This window comes from Panulirus ornatus, chromosome 5 (assembly GCF_036320965.1).
Source record: "Panulirus ornatus isolate Po-2019 chromosome 5, ASM3632096v1, whole genome shotgun sequence".
NCBI classification, from domain to species: domain Eukaryota; kingdom Metazoa; phylum Arthropoda; class Malacostraca; order Decapoda; family Palinuridae; genus Panulirus; species Panulirus ornatus.
Genome location: NC_092228.1, coordinates 24,227,264 through 24,247,091, shown reverse-complemented (window position 1 = coordinate 24,247,091; position 19,828 = coordinate 24,227,264). Strand labels below are relative to the sequence as shown.

The following is a 19,828-nucleotide window of genomic DNA, read 5'->3' as shown; positions in this document are numbered from 1 at the left end:
GAGTAGCACTACTCCTGAAACAAAAGTGGTAGGAGTATGTGATGGAGTGTAAGAAAGTAAACTGAAAGTTGATGGAGAGAGATGGGTGATTATTGGTGCCTATGCACCCGGGCATGAGAGAAAAGGTCATGAGAGGCAAGTGTTTTAGGATAGCTGAGTGAGTGTAAGTTTTGAATGAGGAGACCGTGTTATTGTGTTGGGCGATTTCGATGCAAAGGTTAGTAATGAGGCCGGTTAGGGAATGATTGGTGTACATGAGGTGTTCAGTGTTGTAAATGGAAATGGGGAAGAGCTTGTAGATTTATGTGCTGACAAAGGACTCTTGATTCGGAATACCTGGTTTAAAACGAGAGATGTTAGAAGTAGAGATGGCCAGAGAGCGTTATTGGAACACGTGGAAATTGATAGGCGCGTGAAAAAGAGACTTTTGGATGTTAATGTTCTGAGAGGTGCAACTGGAGGGATGTATGATCATTATCTTGTGGAGGCGGTGAAGATTTGTAGAAGTTTTCAGAAATGAAGAGAGAATGTTCGAGTGAAGATAGTGGAGTGCGTAAGTGAGCTTAGGAAGGAGACTTGTGTGAAGAAGTACCAGGAGCGACTGAATGCAGAATGGAAAAAGGAGAGAGTAAAGGACTTTAGGGGAGCGGGGGAGGAATGGGATGTATTTAGGGAAGCAGTGATGGCTGGCGCAAAAGATGCTTGTGGCATGAGAAGCGTGGGTGGTGGGCAGATTAGAAAGGGTAGTGAGTGATGGGATGAAGAAGTAAGATCATTAGTGAAAGAGAAGAGAGAGGCATTTGGACGATTTTTCTAGGGAAATAATGTAAATGACTGGGAGATTTATGGCAGAAAGAGGCAGGAGATCAGGAGAAATGTGCAGAAGGTGGAAAACTGGGCAAATGAGAGTTGGGGGTGAGAGAGCATCATTAAATTTCAAGGAGAATAAGATGTTCTGGAAGGAGGTAAATAAAGTGCGTAAGAGAGAACAAATGTGAACATCGGTGAAGGGGGCTAATGAAAATGTAATGATAAGTAAGGGTGCTGTGAGGGGATGGATGGAGTATTTTGAAAGTTTGTGTAATGTGTTAGATGATCGAGAGGCAGATATAGAGTGTTTTGGTTGAGGTGGTGTGCGAAATGAGACGGTTCCATAAATGTTATATGGTTCACTGGAGGAAGTGAAGTGATTTAGATATCTTGGAGTGGATTTGACAGCAGATGGAACCATGGAAGCAGAAGCGAGTCACAGGGTGGGGGAAAAGGCAAAAGTTCTGTGAGCGTTGAAAAATGTGTGGAAGGCGAAAAGATTACCTTGGAAAGCAAAAATGGTACGTTTGAAGAAATAGTTGTTCCAACAATGTTATGTGGTTGCGAGGCGTAGGCTATGCATAGAGTTGTGCGGAGGAGGGTGAATGTGCTCGAATGAGATGTGTGAGGACAATATGTGGTGTGAGGTGGTTTAATCGTGTAAGTAATAAAATCGTAAGAGAGATGTGTGGTAATAAAAAGAGTGTGTCTGAGAAAGCAGAAGAGGGTGTTTTGAAATGGTTTAGTCACATGGAGAGAATGAGTGAGGAAAGATTAACCAAGAGGATACATGTGTCAGAGGTGGAAGGAACGAGGAGAAGTGGGAGACCTAATTGGAGGTGGAACGATGGAGTGAAAAAGAATTTGAGTGATCAGGGCCTGAACACGCAGGAGGGTGAAAGGCGTGCAAGGAATAGAGTGAATTGGAACAATTTGGTATACCGGCTTCGACGGGCTGTCAATGGATTGAACCAGGGCATGTAAAGCGTCTGGGGTAAACCATGTAAAGTTCTGTTGGCCCTGGTTGTGGTAAGGGAGCTGTGGTTTCAGTGTAGTATTACATGACACCTAGAGACTGGGTGTGAACGAATGTGGCCTTTGTTGTCTTTTTCTAGCGTTACCTCGCGCACATGAGGGGGGAGGGGGTTGTTCTTTCATGTGTGGCGGGGTGGCGATGGAAATGAATAAAGGCAGACAGTATGAACTATGTACATATATATATATATATATATATATATATATATATATATATATATATATATATATATATATATATATATATATATATATATATATATATTTATTTTTTTTTTTTTGCTTTGTCGCTGTCTCCCGCGTTTGCGAGGTAGCGCAAGGAATCAGACCAAAGAAATGGCCCAACCCACCCCCATACACATGTATATACATACGTCCACACACGCAAATATACATACCTACACAGCTTTCCATGGTTTACCCCAGACGCTTCACATAACTTGATTCAATCCTCTGACAGCACGTCAACCCCGGTATACAACATCGCTCCAATTCACTCTATTCCTTGCCCTCCTTTCACCCTCCTGCATGTTCAGGCCCCGATCACACAAAATCTTTTTCACTCCATCTTTCCACCTCCAATTTGGTCTCCCTCTTCTCCTCGTTCCCTCCACCTCCGACACATATATCCTTTTGGTCAATCTTTCCTCACTCATTCTCTCCATGTGACCAAACCATTTCAAAACACCGTCTTCTGCTCTCTCAACCACGCTCTTTTTAATTTCCACACATCTCTCTTACCCTTACGTTACTTACTCGATCAAACCACTTCACACCACACATTGTCCTCAAACATCTCATTTCCAGCACATCCATCCTCCTGAGCACAACTCTATCCATAGTCCACGCCTCGCAACCATACAACATTGTTGGAACCACTACTCCTTCAAACATACCCATTTTTGCTTTCCGAGATAATGTTCTCGACTTCCACACATTCTTCAAGGCTCCCAGAATTCTCGCCCCCTCCCCACCCTATGATCCACTTCCGCTTCCATGTTTCCATCCGCTGCCAGATCCACTCCCAGATATCTAAAACACTTCACTTCCTCCAGTTTTTCTCCACTCAAACTCACCTCCCAATTGACTTGGCCCTCAACCCTACTGTACCTAATAACCTTGCTCTTATTCACATTTACTCTTAACTTTCTTCTTTCACACACATTACCAAACTCAGTTACCAGCTTCTGCAGTTTCTCACATGAATCAGCCACCAGCGCTGTATCATCAGCGAACAACAACTGACTCACTTCCCAAGCTCTCTCATCCCCAACAGACTTCATCCTTGCCCCTCTTTCCAAAACTCTTGCATTCACCTCCCTAACAACCCCATCCATAAACAAATTAAACAACCATGGAGACATCACACACCCCTGCCGCAAACCTACATTCACTGAGAACCAATCACTTTCCTCTCTTCCTACACGTACACATGCCTTACATCCTCGATAAAAACTTTTCACTGCTTCTAACAATTTTCCTCCCACACCATATATTCTTAATACCTTCCACAGAGCATCTCTATCAACTCTATCATATGCCTTCTCCAGATCCATAAATGCTACATATAAATCCATTTGCTTTTCTAAGTATTTCTCACATACATTCTTCAAAGCAAACACCTGATCCACACATCCTCTACCACTTCTGAAACCACACTGCTCTTCCCCAATCTGATGCTCTGTACATGACTTCATCCTCTCAATCAATACCCTCCCATACAATTTGCCAGGAATACTCAACAAACTTATACCTCTGTAATTTGAGCACTCACTCTTATCCCCTTTGCCTTTGTACAATGGCACTATGCACGCATTCCGCCAATCCTCAGGCACCTCACCATGAGTCATACATACATTAAATAACCTTACCAACCAGTCAACAATACAGTCACCCCCTTTTTTAATAAATTCCACTGCAATACCATCCAAACCTGCTGCCTTGCCGGCTTTCATCTTCCGCAAAGCTTTTACTACCTCTTCTCTGTTTACCAAATCATTTTCCCTAACCCTCGCACTTTGCACACCACCTCGACCAAAACACCCTATATCTGCCACTCTATCATCAAACACATTCAACAAACCTTCAAAATACTCACTCCATCTCCTTCTCACATCACCACTACTTGTTATCACCTCCCCATTTGCGCCCTTCACTGAAGTTCCCATTTGCTCCCTTGTCTTACGCACTTTATTTACCTCCTTCCAGAACATCTTTTTATTCTCCCTAAAATTTACTGATAGTCTCTCACCCCAACTCTCATTTGCCCTTTTTTTCACCTCTTGCACCTTTCTCTTGACCTCCTGTCTCTTTCTTTTATACGTCTCCCACTCAATTTCATTTTTTCCCTGCAAAAATCGTCCAAATGCCTCTCTCTTCTCATTCACTAATACTCTTACTTCTTCATCCCACCACTCACTACCCTTTCTAATCAACCCACCTCCCACTCGTCTCATGCCACAAGCATCTTTTGCGCAATCCATCACTGATTCCCTAAATACATCCCATTCCTCCCCCACTCCCCTTACTTCCATTGTTCTCACCTTTTTCCATTCTGTACTCAGTCTCTCCTGGTACTTCCTCACACAAGTCTCCTTCCCAAGCTCACTTACTCTCACCACCCTCTTCACCCCAACATTCACTCTTCTTTTCTGGAAACCCATACAAATCTTCACCTTAGCCTCCACAAGATAATGATCAGACATCCCTCCAGTTGCACCTCTCAGCACATTAACATCCAAAAGTCTCTCTTTCGCGCGCCTGTCAATTAACACGTAATCCAATAACGCTCTCTGGCCATCTCTCCTACTTACATAAGTATACTTATGTATATCTCGCTTTTTAAACCAGGTATTCCCAATCATCAGTCCTTTTTCAGCACATAAATCTACAAGCTCTTCACCATTTCCATTTACAACACTGAACACCCCATGTATACCAATTATTCCCTCAACTGCCACATTACTCACCTTTGCATTTAATAGACACTAAATTTTCTTGATTTTCAAACTTTTAATATATTGGCATATATGATGTGTTACGTGTTCATGACTTTCTGTTACAAATGATATTACAGTACAAGGTTAATATCTTTAAGTATCACGAATTTACGATTCAAGAAATAAGATGTAAACCATACCCTTATTTTGTGCTGGGATGTGTTGGAACTAACTTTCTCACCAAGTATCACCACACGGGATGGCCGCATTTATGAAAAAGTGACGCACTAGGATACAAATAACGAAAGTTTGCGGATTAAAAGTAGGAATAGTTAAGTTCTTCCTGTCCAAAGCATGTCAACACGTGCGACGGTTTTTAGCCTTGTGTGACGTGAAACCTCGCTAGCGTTAGTGTTCTAGGTTGTGGACGTGGCTCAACATACTTTTGTTCACTCACCTTGATGTAGGGATCACTTGATTTGGCAAAGCCATCTCTGAATAGCTTTCCTAAAGCCCCCATTTCGAGGCCTGACTCATACAGATCCTGAAAGGTCTCCATCATGGACGGTTGTTTCTTCACCAGCAAGAAAGACTTCAGATTAGCCGAGTAGCTAATGGTCAGTATCATGGTGTACAACCACAGGAACTGGACGAAGACCTGAGTACTGGTACTGCGTGGAAGGGTAGCATGAGCCTCGCAGAAATGCACACCGAAGGCATAGTACCAGCTGAAGCTTAAATCCTGAAGGTTTCTTCGTTCACCTCCACTGTTGAAGAGGATTATTTATAAAGAGGAAGATATTTTCCATCATCATACATAAGATAATTTATTTGATATAAAAGAATGGTAAAAGTTGCAGTAGATTATATAATTCTTTATTGGAATTCTAAATGAGCTAACTGTTTTACATGAAATAACAACCCCCTAGCCCCGCATGTGCACGAAGTAGCGCTAGGAAAAGACAACAAAGACCAAATTCGTTCACACCCAGTCACTAGCTGTCATGTACAATGCACCGAAACCATTGCTCCCTTTCCACATCCAAGCCCCAAGAAACTTTCGATGATTTATCCCAGACGCTTCACATGCCCTGGTTCAATCCATTGACAGCACGTCGACCCCGGTATACCGCATCGCTCCAATTCACTCCATTCCTTGCACGCCTTTCACCCTCCTGCTTGTTCACGCCCCGATCACTCAAAATCTTTTTAACTCCGTCTTTCCACCTCCAATTTGGTCTCCAACTTCTTCTCGTTCCCTCCACCTTTGAAAATTATATCCTCTTTGTCAATCTTTCCTCACTCATTCTATGCATGTGACCAAACCGTTTCAAAACAATCTCTTCTGCTCTCTCAGTCACACTCTATTCATTACCACACATCTCTCTTACCCTTACATTACTTACTCGATCAAGCCACCTCACACAACATATTGTCCTCAAACATCTCATTTCCAGCACATCCACCCTCCTCCGAACATCTCTATCTATAGCCCACGCCTCGCAACCATATAACTGTTGGAACCCCTATTCCTTCAAACATACCCATGTTTGCTTTCAAAGATAACGTTCTCGACTTTCACACATCTATCAACGCTCCCAAAGCCTTCGCCCCCTTCAACAACCATTGATTCACTTCCGCTTCCATGATTTCATCCGCTGCCAAATCCACTTCCAAATACCTAAAACACTTCACTTCCTCCAATTTTCCTCCATTCAGACTTACCTCCCAGTTGACCTGTCCCTCAATCCTACTGTACCTAATAAGCTTGCTCTTCTTCTCATTTACTCTCAACTTTCTTCTTTCACACACTTTATCAAACTCAGTCACCAGCTTCTGCAGTTTCTCACACGAATCAGCCACCAGCACTGTATCATCAGCGAACAACAAATGACTTCCCAAGCTCTCTTATCCACAACAGACTACATATTTGCCCCTCTTTCCAAAAATCTTCCATTCACCTCACTAACCACCCCATCCAAAAACAAATTAAACAACAATGGAGACAACACACACCCCTGCCGCAAACCAACATTCACTGAGAACCAATCACTCTCCTCTTTTTACACACGTACACATGCCTTACATCCTCGATAAAAACTTTTTACTGCTTCTAACAACTTTCCTCCCACACCATATATTCTAAGTACCTTCCACAGAGGATCTGTATCAATTCTTTCATATGCTCTTCTCCAGATCCGTAAACGCTACCTACAAATCCATTTGCTTTTCTAAGTATTTCTCACATATATTTTTCAAGGCAAACACCTGATCCACATATCCTCTACCACTTCTGAAACCACACTGCTCTTCCCCAGTCTGATGCTCTGTACATGCTTTCACCCTCTCAACATATACCCTCCCATAAAATTTCCCAGGAATACTCAACAAACTTGTACCTCTGAAATTTCAACACTCACTCTTATCCCCTTTGCCTTTGTACAATGGCACTATCCAAGCATTCCGCCAATCCTCAGACACCTCAACATGAGTCATACATACATTGAATAACCTTACCAACCAGTCAGCAATACAGTCACCCAATTTTTTTTAATAGATTCCACTGCAATACCATTCAAACCCGCTGCCTTTCCGGCTTTCATCTTCCGCAAAGCTTTTACTCCTTCTCTGTTTACCAAATAATCCTCCCTAACCCTTTCACTTTGCACACCACCTCGACCAAAACACCCTATATCTGCCACTCTATTATCAAACATATTCAACAAGCCTTCAAAATACAATCTCCTCACATCACTACTTGTTAACACCTCCCCTTTAGCCACCTTAACTGATCTTCCCATTTCTTCCTTTGTCTTACGCACTTTATTTACCTCCATCCAAAACATCTTTTTATAGTCCCTAAAATTCAATGATACTCTCTCATCCCAACTCTCATTTGCACTCTTTTTCGCCTCTTGCACCTTTCTCTTCACCTACTACCTCTTTCTTTTATACATCTCCCAGTCATATGCATTATTTCCCTGCAAAAATCGTCCAAAGGCCTCTTTCTTCTCTTTCACTACTAATCTTACTTCTTGATCCCACCACTCACTACCCTTTCTAAGCTGCCCACCTCCCACGGTTCCCATGCCACAAGCATCTTTTGCGCAAGCCATCACTACTTCCCTAAATACATCCTATTCCTTCTCCACTCCCCTTACGTCATTTGTTCTCACCTTTTTCAATTCTGTACTCAGTCGCTGTAGGTACTTCCTCTCACAAGTTTCCATCCATAGCTCACTTACTCTCACCAGTCTCTTCACCTAACATTCTCTCTTCTTTTCTGAAAACTTCTACAAATCTTCACCTTCGCCTCTACAAGATAATGTTCACACATCCCTGTAGATGTACCTCTCAGTACATTCACATCCAAAAGTCTCTTTTTCACGTGCCAATCAATTAACACGTAATCCAATAACGCTCTCTAGCCATCTCTCCTACTTACATACGTACACTTATGTATATCTCTCTTTTTAAACCATGTATTCCCAATCACCAGTCTTTTTTCAGCACATAAGTCTACAAGCTCTTCAACATTTCCATTTACAAAACTGAACACCCCATGTACACCAATTATTCCCTCATCTGCCACATTACTCACCTTTGCATTCAAATCACCCATCACAATAATCCGGTCTCGTGCATCAAAACTTCTAACACACTCACTTAGCTGCTCCCAAAACACTTGCCCCTCATGATCTTTCTCATCAAGCCCAGGTGCATATGCACCAATAATCACCCATCTCTCTCCATCAACTCTCAGTTTTACCCATATCAATCTAGAGTTTACTTTCTTACACTCTATCACATACTCCCACCACTTATGTTTTAGAAGTAGTGCTACTCCTTCCCTTGCTCTTGTCCTTTCACTGACCACTGACTTTACTCCCAAGAAATTCCCAAACCACTCTTCCACTTTACCCTTGAGCTTCGTTTCACTCAGAGCCAAAACATCCAAGTATCTTTTCTTAAACATACTACCTATTCCTCCCTTTTTCTCATCTTCGTTACATCCACAAACATTTAGATACCCCAATCTGAGCCCTCGAGGAGGATGAGCAATCCCCTCGTCACTCCTTCTTCTGTTTCACCGATTCGAAAGTTCAAATGCAAAGAGCGGAGGGTTTCTAGCCCCCCGGGTCCATCCCCTTTAGTCGCCTTCTATGACAAGTGAGGAATGCTTGGGAAGTATTCTTTCTCCCCTATCCCCAGGAATATATATCGAAGATGTAAGGCATGTGTACGTGTAGGAAGAGAGGAAAGTGATTGGTTCTCAGTGAATGTAGGTTTGCGGCAGGGGTGTGTGATGTCTCCATGGTTGTTTAATTGGTTTATGGATGGGGTTGTTAGGGAGGTGAATGCCAGAGTTTTGGAAAGAGGGGCAAGTATGAAGTCTGTTGGGGATCAGAGAGCTTGGGAAGTGAGTCAGTTGTTGTTCGCTGATGATACAGCGCTGGTGGCTGATTCATGTGAGAAACTGCAGAAACTGGTGACTGAGTTTGGTAAAGTGTGTGAAAGAAGAAAGTTAAGAGTAAATGTGAATAAGAGCAAGGTCATTAGGTACAGTAGGGTAGGGGGTCAAGTCAATTGGGAGGTGAGTTTGAATGGAGAAAAACTGGAGGAAGTAAAGTGTTTTAGAAATCTGGGAGTGGATCTGGCAGCGGATGGAACCATGGAAGCGGAAGTGGATCATAGGGTTGGGGAGGGGGCGAAAATCCTGGGAGCCTTGAAGAATGTGTGGAAGTCGAGAACATTATCTCGGAAAGCAAAAATGGGTATGTTTGAAGGAATAGTGGTTCCAACAATGTTGTATGGTTGCGAGGCGTGGGCTATGGATAGAGTTGTGTGCAGGAGGATGGATGTGCTGGAAATGATATGTTTGAGGACAATGTGTGGTGTGAGGTGGTTTGATCGAGTAAGTAACGTAGGGGTAAGAGAGATGTGTTGAAATAAAAAGAGCGTGGTTGAGGGAGCAGAAGGGGGTGTTTTGAAATGGTTTGGGCACATGGAGAGAATGAGTGAGGAAAGATTGACCAAGAGGATATATGTGTCGGAGGTGGAGGGAACGAGGAGAAGTGTGAGACCAAATTGGAGGTGGAAAGATGGAGTGAAAAAGATTTTGTGTGATCGGGGCCTGAACATGAAGGAGGGTGAAAGGAGGGCAAGGAATAGAGTGAATTGGATCGATGTGGTGTACCGGGGTTGACGTGCTGTCAGTGGATTGAATCAGGGCATGTAAAGCGTCTGGGGTAAACCATGGAAAGCTGTGTAGGTATGTATATTTGCGTGTGTGGACGTATGTATATACATGTGTATGGGGGTTGGTTGGGCCATTTCTTTCGTCTGTTTCCTTCCGCTACCGCGCAAACGCGGGAGACAGCGACAAAGCAAAAAAAAAAAAAAAATATATATATATATATATATATATATATATATATATATATATATATATATATATATATATATATATATATACATATATATTTTTTTTATTATACTTTGTCGCTGTCTCCAACGTTTGCGAGGTAGCGCAAGGAAACAGACGAAAGAAATGGCCCAACCCCCCCCCCATACACATGTATATACATACATCCACACACGCAAATATACATACCTACACAGCTTTCCATGGTTTACCCCAGACGCTTCACATGCCTTGATTCAATCCACTGACAGCACGTCAACCCCGGTATACCACATCGATCCAATTCAATCTATTCCTTGCCCTCCTTTCACCCTCCTGCATGTTCAGGCCCCGATCACACAAAATCTTTTTCACTCCATCTTTCCACCTCCAATTTGGTCTCCCTCTTCTCCTCGTTCCCTCCACCTCCGACACATATATCCTCTTGGTCAATCTTTCCTCACTCATTCTCTCCATGTGCCCAAAACACTTCAAAACACCCTCTTCTGCTCTCTCAACCACGCTCTTTTTATTTCCACACATCTCTCTTACCCTTACGTTACTCACTCGATCAAACCACCTCACACCACACATTGTCCTCAAACATCTCATTTCCAGCACATCCATCCTCCTGCGCACAACTCTATCCATAGCCCACGCCTCGCAACCATACAACATTGTTGGAACCACTATTCCTTCAAACATACCCATTTTTGCTTTCCGAGATAATGTTCTCGACTTCCACACATTCTTCAAGGCTCCCAGAATTCTCGCCCCCTCCCCCACCCTATGATCCACTTCCGCTTCCATGGTTCCATCCGCTGCCAGATCCACTCCCAGATATCTAAAACACTTCACTTCCTCCAGTTTTTCTCCATTCAAACCCACCTCCCAATTGACTTGACCCTCAACCCTACTGTACCTAATAGCCTTGCTCTTATTCACATTTACTCTTAACTTTCTTCTTCCACACACTTTACCAAACTCAGTCACCAGCTTCTGCAGTTTCTCACATGAATCAGCCACCAGCGCTGTATCATCAGCGAACAACAACTGACTCACTTCCCAAGCTCTCTCATCCCCAACGGACTTCATATATATATATATATATATATATATATATATATATATATATATATATATATATATATATATATATATATATATATATATATGTATATATATATATATGGCTCTCAATGAATGTAGGTTGCGGCAGAGGTGTGTGATGTCTCCACGGTTGTTTAATTTGTTTATGGATGGGCTTGGTAGGGAGGTGAATGCAAGAGTTTTCGAAAGAGGGGCAAGTATGAAGTCTGTTGAGGATGAGAGAGCTTGGGAAGTGATTCAGTTGTAGTTCGCTGATAATACAACGCTGGTGGCTGATTCAGGTGAGAAACTGTAGAATCTGGTGAATGAGTTTGGTAAAGCGTGTGAAAGAAGAAAGTTAAAAGTAAATGTGAATAAGAGCAAGGCTATTAGGTACAGTAGGGTTCAGGGTCAAGTCAATTGGGAGGTAAGTTTGAATGTAGAAAAAATGAAGGAAGTAAAGTGTTTTAGATATCTGGGAGTGGATCTGGCAGCGGATGTAACCGTGGAAACGGAAGTGAATCATGGAATGGGGGAGGGGCCGAAAATTCTGGGAGCCTAGAAGAATGGTTGGAAGTCGAGAACATTATCTCGGAGAGCAAAAATGGGTATGTTTGAAGGAATAGTGGTTCCAACAAAGTTGTATGGTTGCGAGTCGTAGGCAATGGATAGAGCTGTGAGCAGGAGGGTGGATGTGCTGGAAATGAGATGTTTGAGGACAATATGTGGTGTGAGGTGGTATGATCGACTAAGTAATGGAAGGGTAAGAGAGATGTGTGGAAATAAAAAGAGTGTGGTTGAGAGAGCAGAAGAGGGTGGTTTGAAATGGTTTTGTCACATGGAGAGAATGCGTGAGGAAAGATTGACCAAGATGATATATGTGTCAGAGGTGGAGGGAACGAGGACAAGTGTGAGACCAAATTGGAGGTGGAAAGATGGAGTGAAACAGATTTTGAGTGATCGGGGCCTGAACATGAAGGAGGGTGAAACGTGTGCAAGGAATAGAGTGAATTGGAACGATGTGGTATATCGGGGTCGACGTGCTGTCAGTGGATTGAACCAGGGCAATTGAAGCGTGTGCGGTAAACCATGGAAAGGTCTGTGGGGCTTGGATGTGGAAAGGGGGCTGTGGTTTCGGTGCATTATTACATGACAGCTAGAGACTGAGTGTGAGCGAATTGGGTCTTTGTTGTCTTTTCCTAGCGCTACCTCGCACACATGAGGGGTGATGGGCTTTTTATTCCATGTGTGGAGAGGTGGCGATGGAAATAAATGAAGGCAGACAGTATGAATTATGTACATGTGTATATATGTGTATGTCTGTGTGTATATATATGTGTACATTGAGATGTATAGGTATGTATATTTGCGTGTGTGGACGTGTATGTATATATTTGTACATTGTGATGTATAGGTATGTATATTTGCGTGTGTGGACGTGTATGTATATACATGTGTATGTGCGCGGGTTGGGCCATTCTTTCGTCTGTTTCCTTGCGCTACCTCGCAAACGCGGGAGACAGCGACAAAGCAAAATCATAAAAAAAATACATATATATATATATATATATATATATATATATATATATATATATATATATATATATATATATATATATATATATATATATATATATATATATATGTATATGTATATATATATATATATATATATATATATATACATGAAGGAGGGTATATATATATATATATATATATATATATATATATATATATATATATATATATATATATATATATATATATATATATATATATATATATATATATATATATATATATATATATATATATATATATATGTATATACATATCCTTGGGGATAGGGTGGAAGAAATCTTCTCACGCATTCCTCACGTATCGCAGAAGGCGACTAAAGGGGACGGGAGCGGGGAGGCCATAAACCCTCCCCTCATTGTATTTTGACTTTCTAAAAGGGGAAACACAAGAACGAGTCACGCGGGGAGTGCTCATCCTCCTCGAAGGCTCAGATTGGGGTGTCTAAATGTGTGTGGATGTAACCAAGATGATAAAAAAGGAGAGATAGGTAGTATGTTTGAGGAAAGGAACCTGGATGTTTTGGCTCTGAGTGAAACGAAGCTCAAGGGTAAAGGGGAAGAGTGGTTTGGGAATGTCTTGGGAGTAAAGTCAGGGTTTAGTGAGAGGACAAGAGCAAGGGAAGGAGTAGAAGTACTTCTGAAACAGGAGTTGTGGGAGTATGTGATGAAGTGTAAGAAAGTAAATTCTAGATTGATATGGGTAAAACTGAAAGTTGATGGAGAGAGATGGGTGATTATTGGTGCATATGCACCTGGGCATGAGAAGCAAGATCATGAGAGGCAACTGTTTTTGGAGCAGCTGAATGAGTGTTATAGTGGTTTTGATGCACAAGAACGGGTTATAGTGATGGGTGATTTGAATGCAAAGGTGAGTAATGTGGCAGTTGAGGGAATAATTGGTATACATGGGTTGTTCAGTGTTGTAAATGGAAATGGTGAAGAGCTTGTAGATTTATGTGCTGAAAAAGGACTGGTGATTAGGAATACCTGGTTTAAAAAGCGAGATATACATAAGTATACGTATGTAAGTAGGAGAGATGGCCTGAGAGCGTTATTGGATTATGTGTTAATTGACAGACGCGCGAAAGAGAGACTTTTTGATGTTAATGTGCTAAGAGTTGCAACTAGAGGGATGTCTGATCATTATCTTGTGGAGACGAAAGTGAAGATTTGTAGGGGTTTTCAGAAAAGAAGAGAGAATGTTGGGGTGAAGAGAGTGGTGAGAGTAAGTGAGCTTGGGAAGGAGACTTGTGTGAGTAAGTACCAGGAAAGACTTAGTACAAAATGGAGAAGGGTGTGAACAAAGGAAGTAAGGGGAGTGGGGAGGAATGGGATGTATTTAGGGAAGCTGTGATGGCTTACGCAAAAGATGCTTGTGGCATGAGAATCGTGGGATATGGGTTGATTAGAAAGGGTAGGGAGTGGTGGAATGAAGAATTAAGATTATTAGTGAAAGAGAAGAGAGAGGCGTTTAGACGATTTTTTCATGGAAAAATTGTAAATGAGTGGGAGATGTATAAAAAAAAAAATGCAGGAGGTCAAGAGAAAGGAGCAACAGGTGAAAAAGAGGGCAAATGAGAGTTCATGTGAGAGAGTATCATTCAATTTTAGGGAGAATAAAAAGATGTTTGGGAAGAAGGTAAATAAAGTGCGTAAGACAGGGGAACAAATGGGAACATCAGTAAAGGGGGTTAATTGGGAGGTGAAAACAAGTAATGGGGATGTGAGAAGGAGATGGAGGGAGTATTTTCAAGGTTTGTTGTATGTGTTTGATGATAGAAAGGCAGGTATATTGTGTTTTGGTCGAGGTGGGGTGCAAAGTGAGAGGGATAGGGAAAATGATTTGGTAAATAGAGAAGAGGTAGTAAAGGTTTGCGGAAGATGAAAGCCGACAAGGCAGCGGGTTTGGATGGTATTGCAGTGGAATTTATCAAAAAAGTGTGTGACTGTATTGTTGACTGGTTGGTAAGGTTATTTAATGTATGTATGACTCATGGTGATGTTCCTGAGCATTGGCGGAATGCTTGCCTAGTGCCATTTTACAAGGGCAAAGGGGATAAAAGTGAGTGCTCAAATTACAGAGGTATAAGTTTGTTGCGTATTCCTGGGAACTTATATGGGAGGGTATTGATTGAGCGGGTGAAGGCATCTACAGAGCATCAGATTGGAGAAGAGGAGTGTGGTTTCAGAGGTGGTGGAGGACGTGTGGTTCAGGTGTTTACTTTAAAGAATGTATGTGAGAAATACTTAGAAAAGCAAAAGATTTGTATGTATCATGTATGGATCTGCAGAAGGCGTATGATAGAGTTATAGAGATGCTTTGTGGAAGGTATTAAGAATATATGGTGTGGGAGGCAAGTTGTTAGAAGCAGTTTAAAGTATTTATCGAGGATGTAAGGCATGTGTCCGTATAGGAAGAGAGGAAAGTCATTGGTTCTCAGTGAATGCTGGTTTGCGGTAGGGTTGCGTGATGTCTCCATGGTTTTTTAATTTGTTTATGATGGGGTTGTTAGGGAGATGAATCCAAGAGATTTGGAGACAGGGGCAAGTATGCAGTCTGTTGTGGATGAGAGAGCTTGGGAAGTGAGTCAGTTGTTGTTCGCTGATGACACAGCGCTAGTGGCTGATTCGGGTGAGAAACTGCAGAAGCTGGTGACTGAGTTTGGTAAAGTGTGTGAAAGAAGAAAGCTGAGAGTAAATGTGAATAACAGCAAGGTTATTAGGTACAGTAGAGTTGAGGGACAAGTGAATTGGGAGGTAAGTTTAAATGGAGAGAAACTGGAGGAAGTGAAGTATTTTAGATATCTGGGAGTGTATTTGGTAGCGGATGGAACCATGGAAACGGAAGTGGATCATAGCGTGCAGGAGGGGGCGAAAGTTCTGGGAGCGTTGAAAAATATGTGGATGTCGAGAACGTTATCTTGGAAAGATAAAATGGGTATGTTTGAAGGAATAGTGTTTCCAACATTGTTATGTGGTTGCGAGGCGTGAGCTATGAATAGAGTTGTGCGAAGGTGGGTGGATGTGCTGGAAATGAGCTGTTTCAGGACAATATGTGGTGTGAGGTGGTTTGATCGAGTAAGTAATGAAAGGGTAAGAGGGATGTGTGGTAAAAAAAGAGTGTGGTTGAGAGAGTAGAAGAGGGTGTTTTGAAAAAGTTTGGTCACATGGAGAGAATGAGTGAGGATGGATTGACAAAAAGGATATATATGTCAGAGGTGGAGGGAACGAGGATAAGCGGGAGACCAAATTGGATGTGGAAAGATGGAGTGAAAAAGATTTTCAGTAATCGGAGCCTGAACATGCAGGAGGGTGAAAGGCGTGCAATTGTGAAGCGTCTTGGGTAAACCATGCAACGTTTTGTATAGCCTGGATGTGGAAAGGAAGCTGTGGTTTCGGTGTATTATACCTGAGAGCTAGAGACTAAGTGTGAACGAATGTGGCCTTTGTGTCTTTTTCTAGCGCTACCTCGCTCACATTCGGGGGGAGGGGATTGTCATTTCATGTGTGGCGGATGGCGACGGGAATGAATGAGAGCAGATAGTATGAATTATGTACATATGTATATATGCATATATCTGTGTGTATATATATGCATACTTTGAGATGTATAGGTATGTATATGTGCGTGTGTGGACGTGTATGTATGTAAATGTGTTTGCGGGTGGGTTGGGCCATTCTTTCGTCTGTTTCCTTGCGCTACCTCGCTAACGTGGAAGACAGCGACAAAGTATATTAAATAAATGTATATATATATGTATGTATATGTATGTAGCATTTATGGATCTGGAGAAGGCATATGATAGAGTTGATAGAGATGCTCTGTGGAAGGTATTAAGAATATATGGTGTGGGAGGCAAGTTGTTAGAAGCAGTGAAAAGTTTTTATCGAGGATGTAAGGCATGTGTACGTGTAGGAAGAGAGGAAAGTGATTGGTTCTCAGTGAATGTAGGTTTGCGGCAGGGGTGTGTGATGTCTCCATGGTTGTTTAATTTGTTTATGGATGGGGTTGTTAGGGAGGTAAATGCAAGAGTCCTGGAAAGAGGGGCAAGTATGAAGTCTGTTGGGGATGAGAGAGCTTGGGAAGTGAGTCAGTTGTTGTTCGCTGATGATACAGCGCTGGTGGCTGATTCATGTGAGAAACTGCAGAAGCTGGTGACTGAGTTTGGTAAAGTGTGTGGAAGAAGAAAGTTAAGAGTAAATGTGAATAAGAGCAAGGTTATTAGGTACAGTAGGGTTGAGGGTCAAGTCAATTGGGAGGTGAGTTTGAATGGAGAAAAACTGGAGGAAGTGAAGTGTTTTAGATATCTGGGAGTGGATCTGTCAGCGGATGGAACCATGGAAGCGGAAGTGGATCATAGGGTGGGGGAGGGGGCGAAAATTTTGGGAGCCTTGAAAAATGTGTGGAAGTCGAGAACATTATCTCGGAAAGCAAAAATGGGTATGTTTGAAGGAATAGTGGTTCCAACAATGCTGTATGGTTGCGAGGCGTGGGCTATGGATAGAGTTGTGCGCAGGAGGATGGATGTGCTGGAAATGAGATGTTTGAGGACAATGTGTGGTGTGAGGTGGTTTGATCGAGTAAGTAACGTAAGGGTAAGAGAGATGTGTGGAAATAAAAAGAGCGTGGTTGAGAGAGCAGAAGAGGGTGTTTTGAAATGGTTTGGGCACATGGAGAGAATGAGTGAGGAAAGATTGACCAAGAGGATATATGTGTCGGAGGTGGAGGGAACGAGGAGAAGAGGGAGACCAAATTGGAGGTGGAAAGATGGAGTGAAAAAGATTTTGTGTGATCGGGGCCTGAACATGCAGGAGGGTGAAAGGAGGGCAAGGAATAGAGTGAATTGGAGCGATGTGGTATACAGGGGTTGACGTGCTGTCAGTGGATTGAATCAAGGCATGTGAAGCGTCTGGGGTAAACCATGGAAAGCTGTGTAGGTATGTATATTTGCGTGTGTGGATGTGTGTATGTACATGTGTATGGGGGGGGGGGGTTGGGCCATTTCTTTCGTCTGTTTCCTTGCGCTACCTCGCAAACGCGGGAGACAGCGACAAAGTATAAAAAAAAAAAAAAAAAAAAAAAAAATATATATATATATATATATATATATATATATATACATATATATATGTATATATATATATATATATATATATATATATATATATATATATATATATATATATATATATATATATATATATATATATATATATATATAAATATATATATATATATATATATATATATATATATATATATATATATATATATATATATATATATATATATATATATATATATTTATATATATATATATATATATAAATATATATATATATATATATATTTATATATATATATATATATATATATATATATATATATATATATATATATATATATATATATATATATATATATATATATATATATATATATATATATATATATATATATATATATATATATATATATATATATATATATATATATATCCAAGCCTGAGCCAGGTACTTATTTTATCGACCAACCACGAGTGGTAGATTGGTGGATGACCAACTGGGTTGACTCTGAACCGAATGCTACAAAAAGGATTCGGACCTATGGGCTCGAAACTGGGCGTCCTGGGAATGCGTCACCGTCAGAAACGCTAACCGCTATATCGTTACAAGGCTTAGAAGTTATATTTTCAATTTTTGAAACTCTCTTGTCTTTTGGTTTATCACAGTATACAATGCTGACCCTGAAGATCAGCAAAGGTACCAGTACTTCAATACTTTTCCTGTGATCCTTTCTCAGAAGGGTAAAGAGTTTACCTAAGAAACTTACATATGCTCTGAAAGCCTAGACAGTATTAGAAAGATAAATACTTTTATTTCACGAGGTAATATGATAAAGGTAATCGGATGTAATTTTACGCATATCATTGGCACTCCATCTGTTCATAGATTATAATGAACGGTTAAAGGAGCAGAAATGTACAGGAAAAAAATTATGGAAGTTTCGTTATCCAAATCAAACATAAAAGACATCTTTACCTACCCAATATCTTGATGAAAAGTTTGAATAAGATATAGAAATTATTACGGTATCGAAAATCGAATTCAAATAAGAACATCTGTTATTGTACAACAATCTAAACTGTAGACTTTAGTGTCTTGCTAAAAGAATATGAGCTGTCACTTACCCACATTGTACAGTCGCGATTGAATATTCCTTTACACTACATCTCGAAACTCTCGAATGCAAATGAGATGCTGATGTATCATCTGTATCAACTAGCATTCGTGAGTATGAGAGCAGATAATCTCAACTCTACTATATGTATCGTGTGCATCATTTTGTTCCGAATATGAATATATCTTACACGGCGCACATCACGTAACCTAAAGAACCATCTTTAGAACATTGTACTGTTGAAATCTGGTAAGGATAATGATAGCCATTAGATCCAACAACACATAAACAGGGGTCTAGATGTGTCCTGTGCTAATGAAGGGATACTCCTAACGGCGTTACTACTCGACAGGCCTACAGTCCGACGTAACCAAATACCCAGAGTCTGCTGGTGTTTACTATGGCGAGCTAAAAAGCAGACCTTCAACTGCGCGTTGACAAGTGTGTTCTCTCTATTCCAATAAGGCCTTTACTGGAGTTTTACCAAACTACGTCCATACTATTTGCATTGACGATATCATTCCAATTTTTGTCTGTCAAGAGCAATGAAAATGTCACTAGATATGCAAGTCTAGATAAAATGAGGCATTTTTGCTCGTCTCTCCAGTTGAAAGTTACCTCTGAAGTAATTTCTATGTAATTGAAAAATTTTCTGATTGATCACAAAATCTTTTCCTTCCCTCTGGTACGATTCTAGTGATCATCCAAATACAGTCCTTACTTTGCATTACAGACGATTACCTGGAACAAATTATTATCGTAGAATATACTAGATATCAAAAAAAAAGAA

The 19,828-nt window shown here is 41.1% G+C and overlaps 1 protein-coding gene across 1 annotated transcript in view; it reads right to left on the bottom strand.

Moving 5' to 3' along the window:
* LOC139748791 (ionotropic receptor 21a-like) overlaps positions 1-19,828 on the bottom strand; it is a 52,421-nt gene that overhangs the window by 31,279 nt on the left and 1,314 nt on the right. Inside the window, exon 2 of the mRNA XM_071662225.1 lies at positions 5,242-5,551. Coding sequence (XP_071518326.1) covers positions 5,242-5,551 — 310 coding nt within the window. The remainder of the gene's footprint in view (positions 1-5,241; positions 5,552-19,828) is intronic.